Source organism: Pipistrellus hanaki (genome assembly GCF_964339955.1).
Source record: "Pipistrellus hanaki genome assembly, chromosome: 7".
NCBI lineage: Eukaryota > Metazoa > Chordata > Mammalia > Chiroptera > Vespertilionidae > Pipistrellus > Pipistrellus hanaki.
The window spans coordinates 56,102,217-56,124,898 of NC_140509.1; the positions used below are offsets into that span (position 1 = coordinate 56,102,217).

Below are 22,682 nucleotides of genomic sequence, written 5' to 3' on the forward strand. Positions count from 1 at the left end.
TAGGAAATATTGAAAATCTGCAAATGATAGGATTGCTTCTAGAATATTTTCCCTCCTCTGGCTCTATTTCCCCACCTCAGTTTATGTTGTTCATTATATTCCACAAATGAGTGAGATCATCTGATATTTATCTTTCTCTGACTTGCTTATTTCATTTAGCACGATGCTCTCCAGGTCCATTCATGATGTTGCAAATGGTAAGAGTTCCTTCTTTTTTACAGCAGTGTAGTAATCCATTGTGTAGATGTACTACAGTTTTCTAATCCACTTATCTGCTGGTTGACACTTAGGCTGTTTCCAAATCTTAGCTATGGTGAATTGTGCCACTATGAACATAGGGGTGCATATATCCTTTCTGATTGGTATTTCTGGTTTCTTGAGATATATTCCTAGAAGTGGGATTACTGGATCAAATGAGAGTTCTATATTTAACTATATATATGTCTTTATTGATTTCCGAGAGGAAGGGGGAGGTTAAGAGAGATAGAAATATCAATGATGAGAGAGAATCATTGATTGGCTGCCTCCTGCACCGCCCCCCCCCACCCTAACTGGGGATTGAGCCCGTAGCCTGGGCATTTGCCCTTGGTAGGAATCAAACCTGGGACCCTTCAGTCCGCAGGCTGATACTCTATCCACTGAACCAAACTAACTAGGACCATTTTTAACTTTTTGAGGAAGCTCCATACTATTCTCCACAGTGGTTGCACCAGTCTGCATTCCCACCAGGAGTGTACGAGGGTTCCTTTTTCTCCGCATCCTCGCCAGCACTTGTCGTTTGTTGATTTGTTGATGATAGCCATTCTGACAGGTGTGAGCTGGTACGTCATTGTTTTGTTGCATCTCTTGGATGATGAGTGACTTTGATCATGTTCTCATATGTCTCTTGGCCTTCCTTATGTCCTCTTTTGAAAAGTGTCTATTAGGTCTTTGCCCATTTTTTGATTGAATTATCTTCCTTTTGTTAAGTAGTATGAGTCAATAGCACTTTTCAACCCTCATTTCATGTGGTGCAGTGAATCTGTCCTGATCTCTGAATCAGGCTTGCAGTACAGCACATTTACCTGATTTTCCTCCATCTGTGGCTTACTTTTTGAACCCTTTCTCTCATCTGTTTATATTCACTCTCTAGGTTAAGCATGTCAAACTCAAAGGCTAACATGGGCCAAAAGAAACAAGGTTTAAGTTTATGAGGGCCACAAAAAAACAAAAGCTTCAATTTTCATAAAAAAATTATTTTTTGATAGAGACATGCTGAATACAAAGGGCTGAAATAAATGAGGAATCGTTAACATAAAATAGAACATTTTAATAAAATAATATTTTTTCTTGAACATTAACTTACCAGACACTGAATAACTGCACAAATTAATGAGTAACACAAATAAACCTATTTGTCTTGTTCTCACAAAGCAAAATATTTCCTGTTGTGCACATCATACAAGTCAGTCCAAGACTAATGATGTGGCAATTGGCTGCTAAAATATTTGCTGCTGATATTAGTGGAGAGAAATGATGCGCATGTGAGTAAGGTGTGTAAAGGAAATGAATGCAACACGGTTATAGTAATCAGTCATTGGCGAACATAGTTCATCCTATCTAATAAAAGAGTAATATGCAAATTGAACATCACTCCAACACACAAGATGGTTGCCCTCATGTGGACAACAAGATGGCTGCCACAAAATGGCCAGCAGGGGAGAGCAGTTGGGAGGGACCAGGCCTGCAAGGGAGGGCAGTTGGGAACAATCAAGCCTGCAGGGAAGGGCAGTTGGGGGGACCAGATCTGCAGGGGAAGGCAATTGGGAGGGGACCAGGCCTTCAGGGGAGTGCAGTTAGGAGTGACCAGGCCTGCAGGGAAGGGCAGTTAGGGGCAATCAGGCTGGCAGGGGAGCAGTTAAGCATCAATCAGGCTGGCAGGGGAGTGGTTAGGGGGTGATCAGGCTAGCAGGCAAAGTGGCTTGGGCAATCAGGCAGAGGCAGGTGAGCGGTTGGGAGCCAGCAGTCCTGGATTGTGAGAGGGACGTCCGACTGCCCGTTTAGGCCTGATCCTACTGGGATTGGTCCTAAATGGGCAGTTGTACATCCCTTGAGGGGTCCCAGATTAGAGAGTGTGCAGGCTGGACTGAGGGATACAACCCCCATGCATGAATTTCATGCACCAGACCTTGTTATTAATAATTATGTATTACAGGATATTGTAAAAATTAAGAAATCTTTATTAGAACGTTTCCTACATACCATTATATTGGCTGGGCCGAAAACATATTCATTGTGGACCACATGTGGCCCGCAGGCTGCAAGTTGGACATGCTTGGTCTAGGTCAGTGGTTGGCAAACTCATTAGTCAACAGAGCCAAATATCAACAGCACAACGATGGAAATTTCTTTTGAGAGCCAAATTTTTTAAACGTAAACTTCTTCTAACACCATTTCTTCAAAATAGACTTGCCCAGGCCGTGGTATTTTGTGGAAGAGCCACACTCAAGGGGCCAAAGAGCCGCATGTGGCCTGCGAGCCGCAGTTTGCCGACCACGGGGCTAAGCTATATAAGGGTAGGGTTTTTGGTCTATCATTATATCTCCAACATTTATAAAAGTGCCTGGCAGGGAGTAGGTGCTCAATAATTATTTGTTGACTAAATGAATGGCTTCCAAACATATCAACATTAGCATTTGGACTTCCTCCATCTGGGGAACATTTCTCCAGGGAGCTCAGCCAGCGCAGCTGGAGTGAGTGAGTCAGCAGGATCAGGATCCGGGGTGAGCTGGGCTGGCATGGCTGCTCCAGGGCCGAAAGAAGGCTCACACAGTTGCGAGATAGCTTCCTAAAGTCAAAAGATGGCCTTCTGTGTGATTTTCAAAGTCCTTCACCATCTGGCCCCCAAATGCCTTTCTGGACTACCACTCTGAGAGAACTTTCCACTCAAAGGAATCAGACTCTCTGTTTTTTAACCCACTTTACAAGTCCGCACCTTAGGGCCTCTTACAGTTTTCCCTTGCCCAATCCTGACTCAAATCTCAAATCTCTCCTGAGCTTCATCAGAGGGTCGAGGTTCACACAATGCTTAGTTTTCTCTCTGCCCTTCATTTACTCGGTTTTGACTTCTCAGTGCAAATTCCCTAAGCCTTTTCTGACCCACCTGTTTAACAAAATTTAAATAATTTGTTTACCTGGGACTTGAGTAAATCTTCCTTCACTGATCTAGGGTTCCCTCTTGGTCCTTCCTGGATGTCTACAATGGAATTTTGCAGTGACTTTTTATGCCCTGGTTTTGGATATAATAATTTTGTTAAAGAATTGTTAAAATGCAGCACATATGCTAACCTTTTTTATAATTACCTACCACAAAACTTTGAAGGGTAACTCCAGGCTGGGGAGAAGGAAGTAACAGTATTAATTGGTATTAAACCAAGTTGTTTTTACTATTGGGACAAAAATGAGAGTAAGAAATGGTTTTACTATATTTTTATTTTTAAAAAATATATTTATTTTATTGATTTCAGAGAGGAAGGGAGAGGGAGAGACAGAAACATCAATGATGAGAGAATCATCGTTTGGCTGCCTCCCGCACAACCCCCATTGGGGATTGAGCCGCAACCTGGGCATGTGCCCTTGGCCGGAATCAAACCCGGGAACCACCAGTCCGCAGCCAACACTCTATCCACTGAGCCAAACTGACGAGGGCAGGGATGGTTTTAAATGGGTTAAGCTGTTTGCTGCTCTTCTCAAAGTCAGACTTGCAAGGAACCTTGGAGATCACCTAATGTAACCCATGCATTTGGAAAGTGAGGCTGAGGGAGGTTATTGTTCAAGAACATGTCCACAGGACAGTTCAGAAGCCTTTCCCAGCACTACCATACCTTACAGTACCCTCTTCCATTACTCTGTCTCCTTTACTCTGCTGTATTTCCCCTTACTTATCACTCTCTGACATCATATTACAAATGCATTTGTCCTTTATCTTGTCTATGAGGGAAGGAATTTGTGTCCGTTTTTTCATTGTTAGAAGAATGCCTAGCACATACTAGGTGTTCAATAACTAACACCTGAATCAAGGTAGGCTTTTATATAGTTTACTTAAAAATGGAAAATAAAAATACTGGTACTGATGTTTGTTCCTAGCTTAGCAACACAACAGCCCTTGCCGTGATGGGGATTTCCACAGAGGTTTTGGACATTTCCCAAGAAGGCAGGCAGTATCAAGTGCGGTAATAGCTGGCGATGATCAGACAAGGATGGCTTAAAGCCGTCTGTAATTCCCAGCTTGTCCTTTGCTCCAGGCCAAAGCAGTAGCTAACTCTGGGTAAGTGGCCTCCTCTGTGTAGAACGGGAGGAGGACGGAATCACGTAGAGAGCATCTACCCGGGTCCCTTCCCTTTCCCCTTCTGTTCCCCACTCTCGATTTTCGTTGCTTTGTTTTTTATTCTCTTGATACATTGGTTTTGGCTAATAACAGTACAGCACAGCAAAGACTTTATTGATCAGTACAACACAGGAGACCATTACGATGGTAGGTTCAGAGTCCTGGAAGTCTTAAATGTTACGAGTCCAGCTAAAGGAAAGTCTGTTTACCTTTTTAAAAGAAAATTTAATTTAAAAATCAGTAATTTTTTTTTATTTTTAATTAAAAATATTAATGATGTAAAACACACTGATGTCAGATCTTTTAAAAAAGTATTTCCAACTTTTCAAAGTACATAGCACAAACATAAACGTTATCTTTACCAAAATAAAATCTGTGTGAGCGTTGGTTTTAATAGACTGGGCTGTTAGGGATGAGGTTACAGACACCTTTCTTTTCAACCAGATCAAACTTTCCTCAGAGAGACCTTTCCTGGCTCTGAAACCTAAAAGAGGTTCTCGTAAGTCATAGCATCTGAGGTAGGATGGGAAGGGAATTCCCATAATCGTTTAGTCGCAATACAAAAATGACTGGTTCGCCTGACCCTAGTGCATGCAGCTCAGAGGCGGCATGGGAAGGGAAATGCTAATGAGACTCAGGTTTGTAGACTGGGAGCCTAAGTGGATGAGAGAGAATCAGGTGCAAAATAGACGATAGAGAAAAATATCCACACATGTTGAGTCTGTGGTCTGTTTGTCAAAGAGCAAAAGGCCAAACCTTCTCTGCTGGCCTAACTGCACCCAGGGATCCTGCAAATCGATGCCCCGCTCCAGTGCCTAAAACAATGGGCTTGGCTGCAGGGATTGGTGAGCAGAGCTCCCATTACGCTGTCCATGCAGCCCCTGGCCTGCTGCCCGAGCTTGGGCCGCGGCTGAATTCTCTTGTCTTCCTCCTCCTCTCTGCACCACGAGGATCACATGGCACTTCTTACACGGTTGTTATGAGGGATAAATGAGGCCAGACATGTGAACGCTTACATGTGAGTTTCAACAAATGTTAAGTGACATATAAGCGACAGATCCATGGGCGACAGGTCTCGACAGCAGAAGAATTTTAGAGAGCTGTTTATTTTTTTATTTAAAAAAAAAAATATTTAATTGATTTTTTTACAGAGAGGAAGACAGAGGGATAGAACATCAGAAACATCAATGAGAGAGAAACATCGACCAGCTGCCTTCTGCACAGCCCTACTGGGGATGTGCCCGCAACCAAGGTACATGCCCTTTACAGGAATCGAACCCGGAACCCTTCAGTCCGCGGGCTGACGGTCTGTCCATAAAGGCCAAGACTTCGAGCTCCCTTTGCGCGGAGAGGCGGCCCTGAGCGAGCGGACCCTATGGCCGCCTTGTCTCACCTCCGGATTCACGGGGCCCAGGCTGCAGCTCCAGCTCGCTCCGCCAGGGGCGCCAGCCGCGGGCCTCTGTGGGCTCAGCTATGCGCTAAGACCGGAGAGCGTGCCCGGTCTCCTAGGCAACGACGTCAACAGCTTGTTTGTGGCGCAGCCTGGGAAAGAGGGCGCATTTCCGCCACGTGATCGCGCAGGTGCTGTGCGTGCGCGTGCGCGTGCGCGTGTGTGCGGGCGGGGTGCGCGCGCAGCCCGCGGCCGCCGGCGGGTTCCAAAGTCGGACTGGGCTGCCCCGGCCGGGCTCCGCCCCCGGGGAGGAGGCGCCAGCGGGCGCGGAGCGGTCCGGAGGCCCGTGGCTGCGCCCAGGCCCCGCCGAGAAGCCGGGCAGCAGCAGCCGGACCGCTGCTCCCGAGCCGCCGCCGAGCTGGAGCTGGAAGTGGAGCTCCGCGGGGCCGGGCCCCCGGCTGCGGGGCAGCGGCTCCTGCAGGCCGAGGCGCCCGGCGAGGATGAGCCGGCGGCGGCGGCAGCCTCCCGGCGGAGCGGCGGGGCAGGCAGCTCGCTGCGCTGGTTCATCACCGCCATCCTGTGCGCTTCCTTCCTGGGGCTGGTGAGAGCGGGGCCGGGGCAGGAGCGGGCGTCCCGCGGGGACTGTGGTCTCACCCCCTCCGCCACTGGCAAACGGTGTGCCCTTGGCACCTTCACCTGCCGGGGCCTCAGTTTTGTGATCCGGAAAATGGGCACAGCTCTGTTCTCGGAGGCTTATTGTCAAGAGCGTGGTTGACTTTTTCCAGCTTCAGCAAACCTTCCTACCCCTCCTCCGTGGGGTTGTCCCCCCCACCCTCCTTCAAATTATTACAAAACTGCTTTTCTGGGATTTTCTCTCTTCTCACCACAGTCAGCCAAACCTTCTTTTTTTTGCAGTTTGGGAAATATAGCCAGAGAGGGAAAGTGACTGTTGCCCACGACACAGCCAGTTAAGAGGCAGAGCCAGGAGTAACATCTCTCTTATTTTACCCACGACTCCGTGTAAAACCTTCAGGTGCTGCGGTGTTTTTCTTAGAGCTAGCCGCAAGGCTGGACGTTCCTTTTGCCAAACCCCGCCTTTTCCTTATTCCGGGAAGCCTACACCTCCTAACTCGTCTTGAATGTTGGGACCCTGGGGCGTGGAGAGGGTGAGTCTGGTCACCTAGGGCAGTGGTCGGCAAACCGCGGCTCGCGAGCCATATGTGGCTCTTTGGCCCCTTGAGTGTGGCTGTTCCACATTATACCACGGCTTGGGCGAGTCTATTTTGAAGAAGTGGCATTAGAAGAAGTTTAAGTTTAAAAAATTTGGCTCTCAAAAGAAATGTCAATCGTTGTAACTGTTGATATTTGGCTCTGTGGACTAATGAGTTTGCCGACCACTGACCTAGGGTCCTTCTCTGAGCCATCACTGATTCTTAGAATATTCTGAGTTGAGAAAAGAAGAATGATTGCAGCCGCTTAAGTGACCCCTGACTGCGGGCCAGATCCTGTAGTCAATGCTTTGAAGGCAGAAACTGGTTACCCAGCCTTCCCTCCCGGGCTTCCTCTGTGCCCGTCCTGGGGGCTGCTCCAGCTGGGCCGGAGGGGCGCAGCCAGCCTTCAGAGCAGGGCAATGGGAATACATTGTTCTCCCACCTTTTGATTGAATTTATTGGGGTGTTATTGGTTAGCGATATTTATGTTGCAGGTGCACAATTCTGACAACATATCTGTACACTGTATTGTGTACTTACCACCCCAAGTCAGGCCTCCATCACCATTTCACCCTATACTCTCCTCTCCCCTCCCCCTCCCCACACTGTTGTGTATGTGTCCATGAGCTTTTTCTCCTTTTTGCTCAATCCCTCTACCCCCAGTCGCCCCACAGCTGTCAGGCTGCTCTGTATTCTGCTTGTTACTTCATTTTGTTAATTGGATGCCACATATGAGTGAGATCATAGGGTACTTGTCTTTCTCCGACTGGCTTATTTCACTTAGCACAATGCTCTTCCAGTCCACCCATGCTGTTGCAAAGAGTCAGGGTTCCTTCTTTTTTTATGGCTGAGTAGTAGTTCATTGTGTAAAGGCACCACAGCTTTTTTTAATCCACTCCTCTACTGGATACTTGGGCTGCTTCCAAATCTTGGCTGTTGTAAATAACGATGCAAAAAATTATTCTTGACATGTAGACCAATTAGAAATATTTTTTAAGTGTTCGACAAACTTCCTCTGAAAGCCAAATAAGTAACCCTTATTTCTTGCCAACACTGCACTGTCTTTGAGTAAAATTTTATTTTTAAAGTAATTGTTTACACGTGTATGTAATATTCTCGAAGAAAGCCTTCTAGATAGTATTGATGGCGTGGGGTTTTCTTTGAAGAAAAACGTACCGTAGGTTTAGAAATGTTTAAATTGTTTATCTCCTGCGTGTTTTATTTGCCATTATTCAAAGGAGTCACCGACCCCATGTGCATCCGGAAATACTGCTGTCTGTTCCCCACCCCCACCTCTCCTTCCTTCCTCCTCACCTCAGGGCTTCATTTGACTGCTGGTTTTGCATTCCCACTGTCTCTCTGGCGTTTGGGCTGGAAATGTTAGCACAAGAGGTCCCAGCCTGTAGCTGGGATATATTAGTAAATATTTTTTTCCTCTTTATTTTTTTCCATCACCATATATCTCCCTATATCTTCTTCCTCCTCCACGCACCCCCTCCCCCACCCTCAATCACTACACTGTTGTCCATGTCCATGAATTCTTTCTTTTTCTTTTTCCCCCCTCTATCCCTCGGGCTGTCGCCTGCTTTCTCGCTATGGATCTGTCTCTCTTTTGCTTGATAGTTCAGTTTGCTTGTTAGATTAACATATTGTCGTCTATTTTAACAACATCAAAAAGGGGGAATAATATTTTGATGGTTTAATAGTTAAAAATTGCAACATCTAAATTCTTGTGTCCATTATTTGTGCATGTACTATGTTTCAAAATATACAGAACTATTTCAAAAATTATCTTAATGTTACATTTTACTTACTGTTAATACAAAACAGTCTTTTATGGTATCCTCCAAAAAGGAAACAATGGTAGCAAAAGCCAAAGGAATGAAAAGAATTTTTTTTAAAAAATTGGGAGCTGTTAAAACTAGAAAAACAGTAGGAGTTGGCACACCGAAACTAGTGAAAAAAAGCTACCACATAGGTAGGCATTATTTTAATGGTTGTAAAGAAAATCTTTTGTCTTTTAAAATCTTAGGGATTGAGCATCGCTATCCTGGGACCCACGTTTCCAGATTTGGCGGCAAACGTAAACCGTAATATCAGCAGTCTTTCTCTGATTTTTGTGGGCCGCGCGACTGGATATTTGACTGGCTCTGTGATCGGTGGAGTTCTTTTTGACTGTATGAATCCCTTTCTACTTTTGGGTAAGTAAATTTACCTTCTTTATGACTTTCGGGAATTTATAATTTTGTTTTTAAGTTTGAAACATACCAGCTTGCAGAGTGGTTGACAACTTAAGTGGGTGGTAGGCCTCCTCAGGAGAAGGCAGTTTCCCTGCTGCCTGCTGCTCCGGGAACCTGGAACCTGCGCTGGGCCGCTCTGGTGATTCAGCCCTAGTGTGTGTCAGCGGTCCTTGGCATTGTCACTTAGGCCCACCCCCGGGTCACAGATAGCTGTCCAAAGAGCTCTGCTTGTCAGATGGAGGGCAGATCTGGGGTTTCTGTAGATCAAAATGAGTTTGTTGAACCTGCCTAAGCTAACCCGTGGGCTGAGAATGGAGGGGGCAGAGGGGTGGTGAAATGAAATGACATCAGCTAAATTTTTGTCCCTGCTCCCCCATGTCAGTGATGGCCCCAGACCTTTCTACCTCACCCTTGAAAGAGATGGCAAAGCTTTTAACTTACTCTTTTTAAAATAAATTGACATACTCACAGAAAGTTTGGGTTTATGTGATAAAACTGCTTTGGAAAAAAGGAAAATAATTTACTATTGTTGGTGAATAAATAAATAATCCTCTGATTTCCAGATGTGTTGAAAGAATATACTTCTTTGATTTCCCTCCCTAGTCCCCAAATAACGTATTTAATCCATTTCTACTGCAACCTACTATCGTAATTGCATTTTATTTTTTACCTTTTTGTTTTTTAACCTCAGATCTAAAATTCTCTTTAGGTTCTTAAATATGAAATATTGAAGTAAATGGTTTTAGAGCTGTCTGTTTTGCTATAAAACTTTGCCTTGTGGTATAGTTTATAGTTTGATTATTAGCAGTGCTAGAAATGCATTCAAGTTCGAATAATTTTTATAGCCCATAAAGATTTAAAAGCTTGTAACTGAAGTGACTTCTCGGATGCTGACTTGATCCATGCCTCTTCGCGCGAACCTCGTTTCTCACAGCTGACTTTCACCTTTCTCCTCAGGGGTGTCGATGTTGGCCACCACAGGCAGTCTCTATCTTGTCCCATTTTGTAAGACTGCAGTGTTACTGATTGTCATGACGGCCGTCTTCGGTGTTTCCATGGGTATTCTGGATACAGGTTAGTGAGCCTTTCAGCGTCATCTCCGGCACGAAGAACTGTGTACTAGAAAAAGCAGAGCCGATGATACTAAATTGTCACTGGCAGGCACTGGCCTACCGAGGTGTTTATGGGGTCCCCTAGTCAGAACTCCCCTTCTGGTAAGCACTCTTTCTGTCAAACAGGGCACCTGTGTTTGAGCAGCCAGCCGCAGTGAATTTAAATAATTGTGGTCTGTGAGAGATGATTGATTGACAGTATCCAAATAGGGCCCTGTTCCGCACTCCCCATGCAGGTAACTCAGTGCAGATGAGCACGTTTTCATGTTGGGGTGTAACTGGATCGTTGTAGTACAGGAAGCACCGATGGGTCAATAGGTTGAACCAAATTTGGAATGATTGTTTCGCTGAGAAATCATAGAAGCAGCTCTTGAATTTAAAACGCACTCTGCCTTTCAGACCCAGAGAAACCTGTGCTATGTATTATGTTTCTTCTCTCCCTTTTCTCTTAAAAGTCCCGGCCTTCCTGCAGGAGTTCTTCTCCATGTATCATGTACCTTGATATGTTTTAAAACCTACAAAATAACATACATGACATTTGTTCCCTCCTAAAACCAGCTTTTCCCTCCTCTTCCCCACTCAACTGTTATTTGATAGGAGGGGAAAATATTTTATACTTTAGGCTTAGTTTGATTGTGAAATTACAGGGTGGAATTTATGTGCAAATATATTGAAAGAAAGAAAGAGAAAGAAAAATTCAAGACTTGATGCTTCTTGCTTTTCACCTCGCTGGGTGTGTAGTGTACCTGCAGGTGCAAGGTACCCCTGTTCCTGCAGGGGGCCCAGCAGGATCCTGTAGTGTTCGGGTTTCTGACCATGTGTTTTCCATCTGCTATGTACATAAATATTCTCAAGTGACTGTCAATCGCAAGTACAGAAAGAGTTGGTAATTTGGCCATGACCTGATGATAATATATATTTAAAATGTTTATACATAAATGTATGCATATCTTCCCACCCCCCAGGCTGATATTGGAACTGTTTTATAAACAGCCTTAGGAGAATGTGCCTGGCTCAAGGAGGTAGTGGTTTACCAGCTCGTAGAATTCCGTTTGTGAATTTTGATGTTACAGTGCTTGGAGTTCTCTGATGGTGTCGGCTTAGTGTTCCTTAATCATGGAATTGACTTAAGTTGCAACATTTGATAACTTAGAGTATTATAATCCTTGTGCCATGTCAAGTAGATCCATCTTCTTTCTGATAGTAATGAACTGTTTTTGTTTTGTTCACTAAGTCACTATGGTAAATAATTTTTCTCACCTTTCATTGGTAGGTGGTAACGTCTTAATCTTGGCTATTTGGGGGGACAAAGGAGCCCCGCATATGCAGGCCTTACACTTCAGTTTTGCCTTGGGTGCCTTCCTGGCCCCACTGCTGGCTAAGCTGGCATTGGGCCCGCCAGCATCTGCCGAAAACCACACTGAGGCCGCCGGGAACCGCTCTGCCCTCCGCCTGTCACCTGAAGCCGACTCAGAGGCTCTGTTTGGAGTACCGGACAATATGAGTTTACTGTGGGCTTATGCTGTTATCGCTACTTACATATTTGTAGTGTCTATCTTCCTTTTTGCTCTGCTCTTCACAAAGAGATCACAGCAGGAAAAAGCCAAGACCTCCGCTCAGAGGTCTCGAAGAGCTAAATATCACAACGCACTTCTCTGCCTCCTCTTCCTGTTTTTCTTTTTTTACGTTGGAGCCGAAGTGACGTATGGCTCTTACGTTTTCTCATTTGCAACCACGCATGCCGGCATGACGGAGGGCGAAGCGGCCGGGCTGAACTCCATCTTCTGGGGGACCTTTGCCACCTGCAGGGGCCTGGCCATCTTCTTTGCTACGTGTTTACAGCCTGGAACCATGATTGTGTTGAGCAACATCGGCAGCCTGCTGTCCTCTCTGCTCCTGGTGCTTTTCAACAAGAGCCCCACTTGTCTGTGGATCGCCACGTCCGTGTACGGGGCCTCCATGGCCACCACGTTCCCCAGCGGCGTCTCGTGGATTGAGCAGTACACGACCATCCACGGGAAAGCCGCGGCGTTTTTTGTCGTGGGTGCTGCCCTGGGAGAAATGGCTATTCCCGGGGTCATTGGGATTCTTCAAGGCAGATACCCTGACCTGCCTGTCGTTATGTATACCTCTCTGGGGTCAGCAGTAGCCACGGCCGTTTTATTTCCTGTGATGTATAAATTGGCCACCTCACCCCTCAGCCGTCAGCGAGAAGAACACAGGAAAAGCGAGGACCAGAAATCGTTGCTCTCCAGCTCTGGGTTAAATGACCATGAGGAGGAGGATGAAGATGATGATGCGGAGAGATGGAATGCAATGGATTTTGAAGTGATTGAAATGGATGACGCCATGAGGAATTCTGTAGAAGAGACGGCTAGAAATGCTGTGATGGAGTCCACCGCCGAAGTCTCCAGCCAGTTCCACTCCGATGCGTTAGTGTGCGAGTTCTCTCCAGTGACTGCGGGCAAGTCCCCTGGGAATCGCCCTGCAAGAAGCCAGGACAAGTGGGACTAACACAGAGAAGGTGGATTATTTACGGACTTCCTTGAATAATTGCCAGTTCTCCAGAGGCCCGTTCGAGCAGAGCATGAGCAGAATTTCAACATGCTTTGGGGATCAAAATGTCTGTGTCTGTATGCAGCAAATGCTGCCAAGGTTTGATACATTCTGTAATCCCCAGGGTCTTCCGTAAAGAACCACTGGTCTCAGCAGGATCGTGTCAGGCTAGTGTTTGGCCTGGGGCTCATGAGGTGTATTTTATGGTCTTCACCGCTCAGAGCATGCAAAGAAGGCATTTGTTTTGAGAAGTTGGGTGGTGGTTTAATAGAGTGAAACCATCTAGTGGAATTGACTAGTTGAACAAATTATCAATCATCAGTATCTTACCAGGGAAGTTGAAGAGTGTCATTTCATAAAATGGCCTCTTTTTTTTTTTTTTTTTTTAAATGGCCTCTTTGACAAAGGACAGAGATGGTTCATGTTTTACCCTATCTGTAGTGTTGGACCGAAGAACGCTCATGCCTCATTGGATGTCTGATTTCTGGGAAGAGAGCATAGAACAGGGCCCTAGAGACCTGGCTTCAAGCCTTGGCAGCCGCTCCCTTGCCCTACGGCCTGGACTCCTGTCACCTAACTTACCTAGGCCTCGTGTACCTCAGCTCTTATCTCTGATTCTGTAAGTGAAACTGAGACGACTTTCAAACTAGGAATCCCTAAGTTTTAAAGTCTGTGTAAGATGAATGCTAGAAATTAAGTGCCACCCCTTTCTTCATTTCAAATGAGAAGTGAAACAAAATTGATAGCTTCAAGAATGTGCTACTGACTATGAATGTCAGTAAAGACTCTAAAGAATACATTTTTAAATGTATTTCATCGATTCTAAGATAACGTTTTTTCACATTTTTAACATTTCTGAAATCAGAATGTCTTAAAATCAATGATTAACATTGTGACAAATTGAATTGACAGTTTTTTCCATATACACTATAATGTTGTGTTTTACAACCAGTGTCTTAGATCCAGTGGAATATGCAACTCATTCAATTATGGAGATTATTTTTAATCATTTTAAAAAGAAAGTTTATTTTTCTATGAAGATTTTCTCTATGTTAAAATGAGGTTTGGAGGACTGTGACCGGGGTCTCGGGAGGTCCTTTGCCTGCTTCTGCAACAATCTGGATCTGAGGCTCCTCCTTGAGTCTGATTGGTAATCATGCTGTGAGCACTGTAAGCCGGCCGCCAGTTCCACTTGCAATCAGGCACAGCTCCCAGTGATTGGGATACTTGTATTCCCTCTCCAGGGCTCTTCTTCCTGGAATTGAAACCCCAAGAGATCAGAGTAATGATGAGAAAGTGGCTTGGTGGCCTCGGAGTCAAGGATCACAAAGGCACTTCATATACAGAGTGTGGCAAAGCTGATGTGGGCCAGCCTTTGAAAAATTACTGGCATTGCTGACAGATTTTATTCACTTCTCTTTCCTAAGTTTTATGATGACATAATAATTTCTACCTGATTGCAGTATGTCTGCTTTCTCTTAAGTATATAAATTTGCCTTTGTTTTTTTCTTAAATGAATGATAGCTCTTTCCTTGACTACTGTCCGTTCACCTTCTATACCTGCCAATATATTAGTTTATAGTAATAATCTAACAGTTTTGGAGAGGGCTGGTGGAGAAATGAAGAGTGACAACCTATGCTTCCTGCTCTCCTTATACTATGCTTTTCTCTTACCCAGAACTTGGAGATAACCTCTGCTCCATTTATTGTCCTTCCTTGTTGGAATTTAGACAGTAGCAGCTTTTTGGCAGCTACATTTAAGGGGAAGGAGATGCAGCTCAGAGAGAGAAGGATGGTAATAAGAACATAGCAGAAAATTTAAAAATCCACACTGGAAAATTCACTAGAGTTGCACAAACCAAAATGTGAATGGCCATATGAGGTTATAGGAATTGTTAAAGTTTGATAATGTATTTCCATATTGGAAGAATAAGACTTAGTACAATTCTAAGAATTAGCATTCATCTTAACCAGTTTTGTTTTTTTCTTAATCCTCACCGGAGGATATTTTTTATTGATTTTTAGAGAGAACGGAAGGGAGAGGGAGAGACAGAGAGAAACATCGATGTGAGAGAGGCACATTGATAGGTTGCCTCCCACATGCACCCCAACCAGGGCTGGGGGTCAAGCCTGCAACCGAGGTACATGCCCTTGACTGGATTCAAATCCAGGACCCTTCAGTCTGCAGACTGATGCTCTGATTACTGAGCCAGACCAGCTAAGGCTTACGCTCTTTCCCTCAATGCACTTTGGCTAATTGTCATTGCAATTAGGTTGAACTTGAGTTGGATTTTTATTTAGTTATAAACAGTTTCATATCTATTGTTTAAGGTTTTACAACACAACTTTTACAGTCAGGGAGAATTTTTCTTTATTTTCCAACATTTTTCTGTGGTCACCTTATGTCCTCTCTTGTCCTCTATTCCTGCCCCGTTTATTTTTTTAAAATTTTCAGAGATGATCCCTTAGCTTTTGCACTGTGGCTGTTAATTCTTGTATATTGTTTTAGTGTCTTCCTTTTGGCTTATATTTTAAATTGCAGAATGCTGTTTGTGTCTGGTCTCTGAATGTATTGCAACTTGCCTTTGATGCACTTGGTTATATTAGTTGTTATTGGATGACCTGGAGAAATGTTTTCAAGTTGTTCAATGACATGAGTAGCTTCAGGGGTTGGGCTTTATAGCTTCTGAGTTTAAACTTGTTGAGTTTATAAGATGCTTTGAACAATTTATTTTTAACTGAAATAAAATATGCATAACAAAATTTATCATTTTAACCATTTAAAAAATATATTTTATTGATTTTAGAGAGGAAGGGAGAGGGAGAGAGAGATAGAAACATCAGTGATGAGAGAGAATCATTGACCGGCTGCCTCCTGCATGACCCCCACTGGGAATTGAGCCCGAAACCCAGGCGTGTGCCCCTGGCCGGAATCAAACCTGGGACCCTTCAGTCTGCGGGCTGACAGCTCTGTCTACTGAGCCAAACCAGCTAGGGCTCATTTTAATCATTTTAAAATGGTTAGTTAAATGTCATTAGTTGCATTCACATTCTTGTGCAGCCATCGCTGCCAACATCCACAGAACATTTTCACTGTGTTCTGAAATCTGTACCCATTAAGCCATCGGTCGCCAACTGGTGGTTCGCAGACCACTGCATTAAATAATAACTCGCCATGCCACTCTCCCCTAGCCCCTGACAACCTCCTCCTACTTTCTGTCTTAGGAATTTTATTTTCTTTTAATCCTTACCCAAGGATATTTTTCCATTGATTTTTAGAGCTAGTGGAAGAGAGGGAGGAGGGGGGAGAGAGAGAGAGACATCAATATGAGAGAGACACATTGACTGGTTGCCTTGAATGTGCCCCAAACCTGCTACTGAGGTACATGGCCTTTGACTGGGAATTGAACACTGTGGTTCACAGGCTGGCACTCTAACCACTAAGCAAACTGGCTAGGGCTGAAAAAAAAAATTTTTTTTTTTTTAATCTGAAAGACCAGTGGTATTTAATTGGTAGTTAAAATATAGTGATTTGATAGTTTTATACCTTACAATGTGATCACCCCATAATTCTACTTCTTGTCTTTATGAATTTGACTACTCTGAGTACTTCATATATGTGGAATCATACTGTATTTGTCCTTTGATGACTGGCCTACTTCAATCAGTGTAATGTCTTAGAGGTTTATTCATGTTGTAGTATGTTAAAATGTCCTTTGTAAGTCTGAATATTATTATTTTATGTATATGTTGCTTATGCATTTATCTGTTGATGGACACATGGGAGATTGTCACTTTTGGCAATTATAAATAATGCTGCTATGAACATTGGTGTGCAGATATCTGAATCTCTGCTTTCGATTCTTTTGGGTAAATCCCCACAAGTGAAATTGCTGGACATATGATTATTTTTAATTTTGGGGGGGGTGCTTTCTTTTATTATTTGGCTTAGATATTGTACTAATCCAGTTTTTCCTGAAGAGACCTGCTATTGGCAGAGGATAGAGAAACAGACTTTTGTTAGTATTGCTTCAAACGCTAGGCAGACTTTTGGTCCATTAAAATCTCAGTTCTCTCATATGCTGTGTAACTAAACTAAAAAAAAAAAAAAAAGAGGTTATATTAGGCATCTACCTCAAAGTTGTGTTCTCTCTCCTTCCGGTTTTGGTTGTCTGTGGGCAAGTATGTGAGAGCGCCCTGTGGGCTAAGCCCGGTAGGTGAAGCGTGAGCTTCCTCTCCTGGCCGTGGCCGACCAGGTGTCATCACCAGGTGTTTTGTGGTTTTGACCCCAGTTTTCTGCTAAACCAGCGGTCTTGTGTTGTGTGCTCTTGATGTATAATCTCTGGCCACCTTGGAATCAGGGAAACCATGGGCTGGATTGGGCCTGGAGCCCTCAGGAGCTGGGCCCCGTGCTGGGGCCAGGCTGCTTGCTCTATACCTCTTTCTCCCAGCAGCTGTGTCCCGGGCTTCGTGAATATTTGCTAGTGGATGCCTGAATGGAATGCAAATTGTCAGGCCCTGGCAATGATGGTCTGTTTCATGTTTTTAAAAAAAATATATTTTATTGCTTTTCACAGAGAGGAAGGGAGAGGGATAGAGAGTCTGAAACATCGATGAGAGAGACATTGATTAGCCGCCTTCTGCACACCTCTCACTGGGGATGTGCCCACAACCAAGGTACATGCCCTTGACCCGAATCGAATCCGGGACCCTTAAGTCCGCTACAGGCCGAGGTTCTATCCACTGAGCCAAACTGGTTTCGGCTGCTTCATGTTTTGAAAAAGAATTGGAAAAAATCACACTCAATTGCAGAACTTACCGTTCTTAGAGATGGTTAGTAGTGGACTGTTTGATTTTAAAAAATATATATTTTATTGATTTTTTTACAGAGAGGAAGGGAGAGATATAGGATGTGCCCGGAACCCAGGTACATGCCCTTGACCAGAATTGAACCTGGGACCTTCAGTCCGCAGACCGACGCTCTACCACTGAGCCAGACCGGTTTCGGCAACTGTTTGATTTTTTATCAAGGAAAATAGCTCTGTCCTAATAGGGTAGCATGAGGGGGATACAAAAGGGTTCCCAGTTGTGCTACAGCTCTCCTCTCTGTGGACCAGAAAGATTTCCAACCCATGCCTTTCAGCCGTTGGACAGATGCCTACTGAGCACGTAGCATGTACCAGCCTGGGAATATAGCAGAGGACAGGGCCGATGAGATCCTCGCCTCCCCCAAGCTTTCAAGTAAGATTTTCTGTAACAAATCCCTTAGCTGAAGAGCCAATACATTTGAATGCAATAGGTTTTATGCAGTTTCAGAAAAGGCAGTAAAGTAGGGAGCTCCTGTTTCCCTGGTGTGTGTCTGTGTCTGTTCGTGTCCAGTATTTTTTCATGTAATTGTTGAGGTCACCCTTGGTTTAGAGTTTTGTGAACATTACCTATTCCAGTGCAGAGGGGGTGATTATAGTGAAAACCTGCTTAGGAAGCCTCCAGCGCGGAGTCTGACCCAGCGGGGACTTGTTCGGTGCGAAGGACACGGCCGTGGTGCACTGCCTGGGCCACACCTGTGGGCTCACGGAGCAGGTTCTCATTCCTCAGCCCTTTCACATGTCACTCGCAGAGAGCCTTCTACTCTGAGACGGAGATTGCCCGGTTCTGAGTCCAGGCACTCTTTGGACCTTGACCCTTGTTGAAGATACCAGTAGACTCAAGAGGTAGGAGCACTTAGGAAGGGACACGTTTACTTGCAAGGAGTACTTTTATTGCCTTAGCAACTTTTAAATATACAATACCAGTGGCCCAGTGCACGAAATTCGTGCAATGGGGTGCTGGGGATGTCCCTCAGCCCGGCCTGCGCCCTCTTCAATCTGGGACCCCTTGGAGGATGTCCAACTGCCAGCAGACATTTGCCAGCACAACAATGACCACATTGGTGGCCGTGGTCTTGTCAGAATGTGTTCTGTTATGCAGATGAAAATCTATTTAAACAGACTTGATATAGATATTTTCAAAGATGGAAGAATTGTCCCTGTCAACCATTTTAGTTGATTCATATCTTCACTGATTGTCGTCATTGCAAAGTTTTCAGTCCCCACATGGATTGCTGGATATGATATGTCTTGCCCTGTCCCTGTCCCCTCCCTTTCTAGCCTTGTTACCTTAAGGATCTAGTTTCCATGTATATGTTTAAGTAGCAACCTTACCTGCTTAAAGATGTAAGCTGTTAACATTGCCCCCTCTGTTCCCTATCCTTCAGATGAGAAGGAGTTGGGTTGGGCAGCAGAGGGAAACTCGGAAGGGAATATTGGAATGACTGCAGGGGGAGGAGAGGGAACCTGTCTCCCAGGCCACAGGCTGGCCCCTGGGACCACAGGGCGGGCAGCTTCTATGTTTTCCGGGCGCCGGGGCCGCTGCCAGGCGGCTGCACCGGCCAGCTTTGTCAGGAAGGATGTCCGGATGGATGTCTGGAAGGTCTGGTCTGATGAGCACACTACTCTTTTATTAGTATGGATAGTATTGTTAACTTAGAGTCACCATGCCAAATAAAAGCACCGTATTTAAAGGAGAAAAGCCAGACCTCCCACGATTTCCACGTTCACATTAGTCAGTTCATGGTGGCCCCGCAGTCCCTTTCCCACACGGATATCAGATTCACAGTTGTGACAAGTCTCTAGGCGTCAGCACAGCAGAAACCAGGGATAAAACTGCTTTGCTAGGGAGCCGGGCTAATGGGAAATGTTGGAGGTTTTATTGTGTTTGAGATCAGAACAATTAGCGGGCCCAGCTACATGTGATTTATCTCAGTGCAGAGTGTCTCCGGACGGTGGTATGGGAAGTGCTTTGTCATCCTGAGCAGGACAGAGTGACATTGTGCTTCTGTGCACCCTGCAGGAGGGAGAAGGCCAAGGGTGAATGCGATTGCAACACATATTCTTGTTCTCTGGTCAAGTGATTAGTCTTTGCTCGAGTGGTTTTTAACCCTGGCTGCTGTTAGGTCACGTGGACATGTTCAAAACGGATGATTTATTACTTAAATAAGAGTTTGATTGGCCTGGGAGGAGCCTGGTTATCGATAAAGTGCCCCCAGTCACTGCAACGTGCCTTTGAGGCCAAGCATACTGCTTTCCTCAGCGCCGACCACGGGCCTCTGCTAGTTGCAGTGGTTTGTTTGTTTGTTTGTTTTTATATTTTATTGATTTTTTACAGAGAGGAAGAGATAGGGATAGAGAGTTAGAAACATCGATCAGCTGCCTCTTGCACACCCCTCACTGCCCTCAACTAAGGTACATGCCTGTGACCAGAATCGAACCTGGAACTTTTTAGTCAATAGGCCGACACTCTATCCACTGAGCCAAATCGGTTTTGGCAGTTGCAGTGGTTTTTAAAGACTCCCTTACAGCTGGGTTAAGTCACGTGGTTTCTGTAGATGCTTACAGTTTTGTGCGTTTTCTCTGAAGGAAACTTGCCAGCTACGCTGCTGCTTGATCAGTAAAGAAGGTAATCAATACTGTTTGACACCCTGCTCAAACCAAAACCAAACCTGGACCTTTTGGAGGTTGCCCTTCTAGATAAGCTTTCGCTGATCAGTTTTGACTTGGTGGGACATAACGGGGAGGGGTGATCTTATAGATTTACTGCGTCTGGATTTAAGACTGCTCATTGTTTACATGGCTTTGTTCAGTGTAAAAGCGGGTCTGAATAAAATATTGCTATAAATAAACACTGACGCTGGTTTAACATAAGATTTGTGTCTCATTTCATGGGTGTTTAAAAATTAATTTGGTGTCTCGCCAGAAATTAGTCAAGAATATTTTCAGATTTGAGATGGTGAGTGCTCCAAAATGAATGTGATGGTTGTATGGGGTTCCTAAAATGTGAATAGTGTTTTATTTTTACTTCATAGATATTTTAGGAATGACATCTAACATCTCGGATGGCATCTAACATTCTTGGCCCTTCAACTTTGCCAGGGCTGAGCGACAGAGAAATGATTACTCTGACACACGTTTCTGTGAAAGAGAGGGCTAAGGGACTGCTTGGCTATAGCAACCAAGCAGCCCTGTTTGCCTGCCTCCTTAGGCTTTTATTGTAATATCAGCAGGGTAACAACTCGAGAAGACACATGTGTCTCAGTGTCCTTTAAGCAAGGACGTTTGAAGTCTAAATGTAAAGATTCCAGTGAAACACCCAGGGGCTCAGACTTGTTTGGAAAAGTCAAGGCAGGCAGTTGCCTTCAGCCAGCTCCCCCGGAGGTTCCAGCCTTTCGGAATTTCCTCCTTACAAACTTTCTGACCAAGTCCCCTGCTTCCCCACACAGCTTCTGTTTGTGATCTAATTTCTAACTTGAGAAGTCCACCAAAGAGGCTGTTAGTTGGAGATCTTAGTAAGGTTTTACTTGAATGATAATTCCCTAGTTAAGGTGATTACAGCTATGTCTGTTTCAGAATGGGAAGGAGGGTCTCAGAATTGCAGAAACTAAGATGCTTCTCCTCCTTCCTTCAGTTCAGGGCCTGCAGCTGAAAGCTGCTGCTAGTAACTACAGCCCTATTTAAAAAAAAAAAAAAAAAAAAAAAAAAAAAAAAATTAAAACAATTATAATCTGGTAAACTATTCTAATTTGGAGCAAGATTCAGGTATACAGCAACCTCTCCACCCCTTCACATTTTACTAGAGTTTTGGGAAGATATTTTTATTTATTCACTTACATACATTTTTATTGATTTCAGAGAAGAGAGGAAAAGGAGAGAGAGATAGAAACATCAATGATGAGAGAGAATCAGTAATCAGCTGCCTCCTGCAGGCTCCCTACTGGGGATCGAGCCCGACCCTGGCCTCTGCCCTTGACCGGAATCAAATCGGGGACCCTTCAGTCCACAGGCCGACACTATCCACTGAACCAAAGCGGCTAGAGCTGGGGAGATATTTTTTTTTTTTTTTGGAAGGGAAGATATTTTTATTTTTTAAATATTTTTATTGATTTTTTACAGAGAGGAAGAGAAGAGGGATAGAGAGTTAGAAACATCGATGAGAGAAACATCGATCAGCTGCCTCTTGCACACCCCCTACTGGGGATGTGCCTGCAACCAAGGTACATGCCCTTGACCGGAATCGAACTGGGACCCTTCAGTCCGCAGGTCGACGCTCTATCCACTGAGCCAAACCGGTTTCGGCGGGAGGAAGATATTTTTAACAGGAAAGTTTAAGCTGAGAAACTAAAACACCACAGTCACGTTGTCTTGTCTGAGCAGTTATAAAGGACACTCCAGGTGTCCTTACGTGCGGCCCCTGTGTGCTCAGCAACCTGCGTTTATGGCCATGCACTTCACTCTGGGCAGGGATCGTTTCGTTCCTTCGCCTTATGCCAGGGACTCGGGGCAAAGATTGGGCTCTTCCGGCTCCTCTGTACGAAACTCTAGGAGCCTTGGCATTGGGCCAGGTGTGATAGGGTTTCATGTATAACTGGGCTATCCAAAGGCCCCAACACTCTCCATGAGGATGCGGGGCTTGGTTCCTTGTTCCACGCCCGCTTCATTTTCCGTGGGTCTGGTTAGGCATGGGAGCGGAGCGCCACACCACCTGCTCCTAAGGGGTCCCTGGGCCGGAAGGATGGGGTCAGGCACAGACCCGGAGGACTGGCTGGGGCCCCTCTGCGACCTTGGGAAAGGATCCTGGTTTGGGAGTGGAACGTTTTTTTTTTTTTTTTTTTTTTTTTTTTTTTTTTTTTTTTGCGGTGGGGGGAGTGGGACTTCTTGATTTGCTCACTACAGCAGCTGTTTCATTCTCTGTCCTCGGGGAAACGTGATGGACTCC

The 22,682-nt window shown here is 44.9% G+C and overlaps 1 protein-coding gene across 1 annotated transcript; it reads left to right on the forward strand.

The window, feature by feature from the left end:
* Nucleotides 1-5,189: 5,189 nt before the first annotated feature.
* MFSD4B (major facilitator superfamily domain containing 4B) lies at nt 5,190-22,570 on the forward strand (the record flags this gene model as incomplete). The annotated part of the gene is made up of 5 exons (XM_084890856.1): nt 5,190-5,211; nt 5,687-6,357; nt 9,000-9,168; nt 10,165-10,281; nt 11,593-22,570. 5 exons carry the CDS (start codon nt 5,190-5,192, stop codon nt 12,831-12,833), a joined length of 2,220 nt encoding a protein of 739 aa, XP_084746982.1. The 3' UTR covers nt 12,834-22,570.
* Between the last annotated feature and the right edge of the window lie 112 nt (nt 22,571-22,682).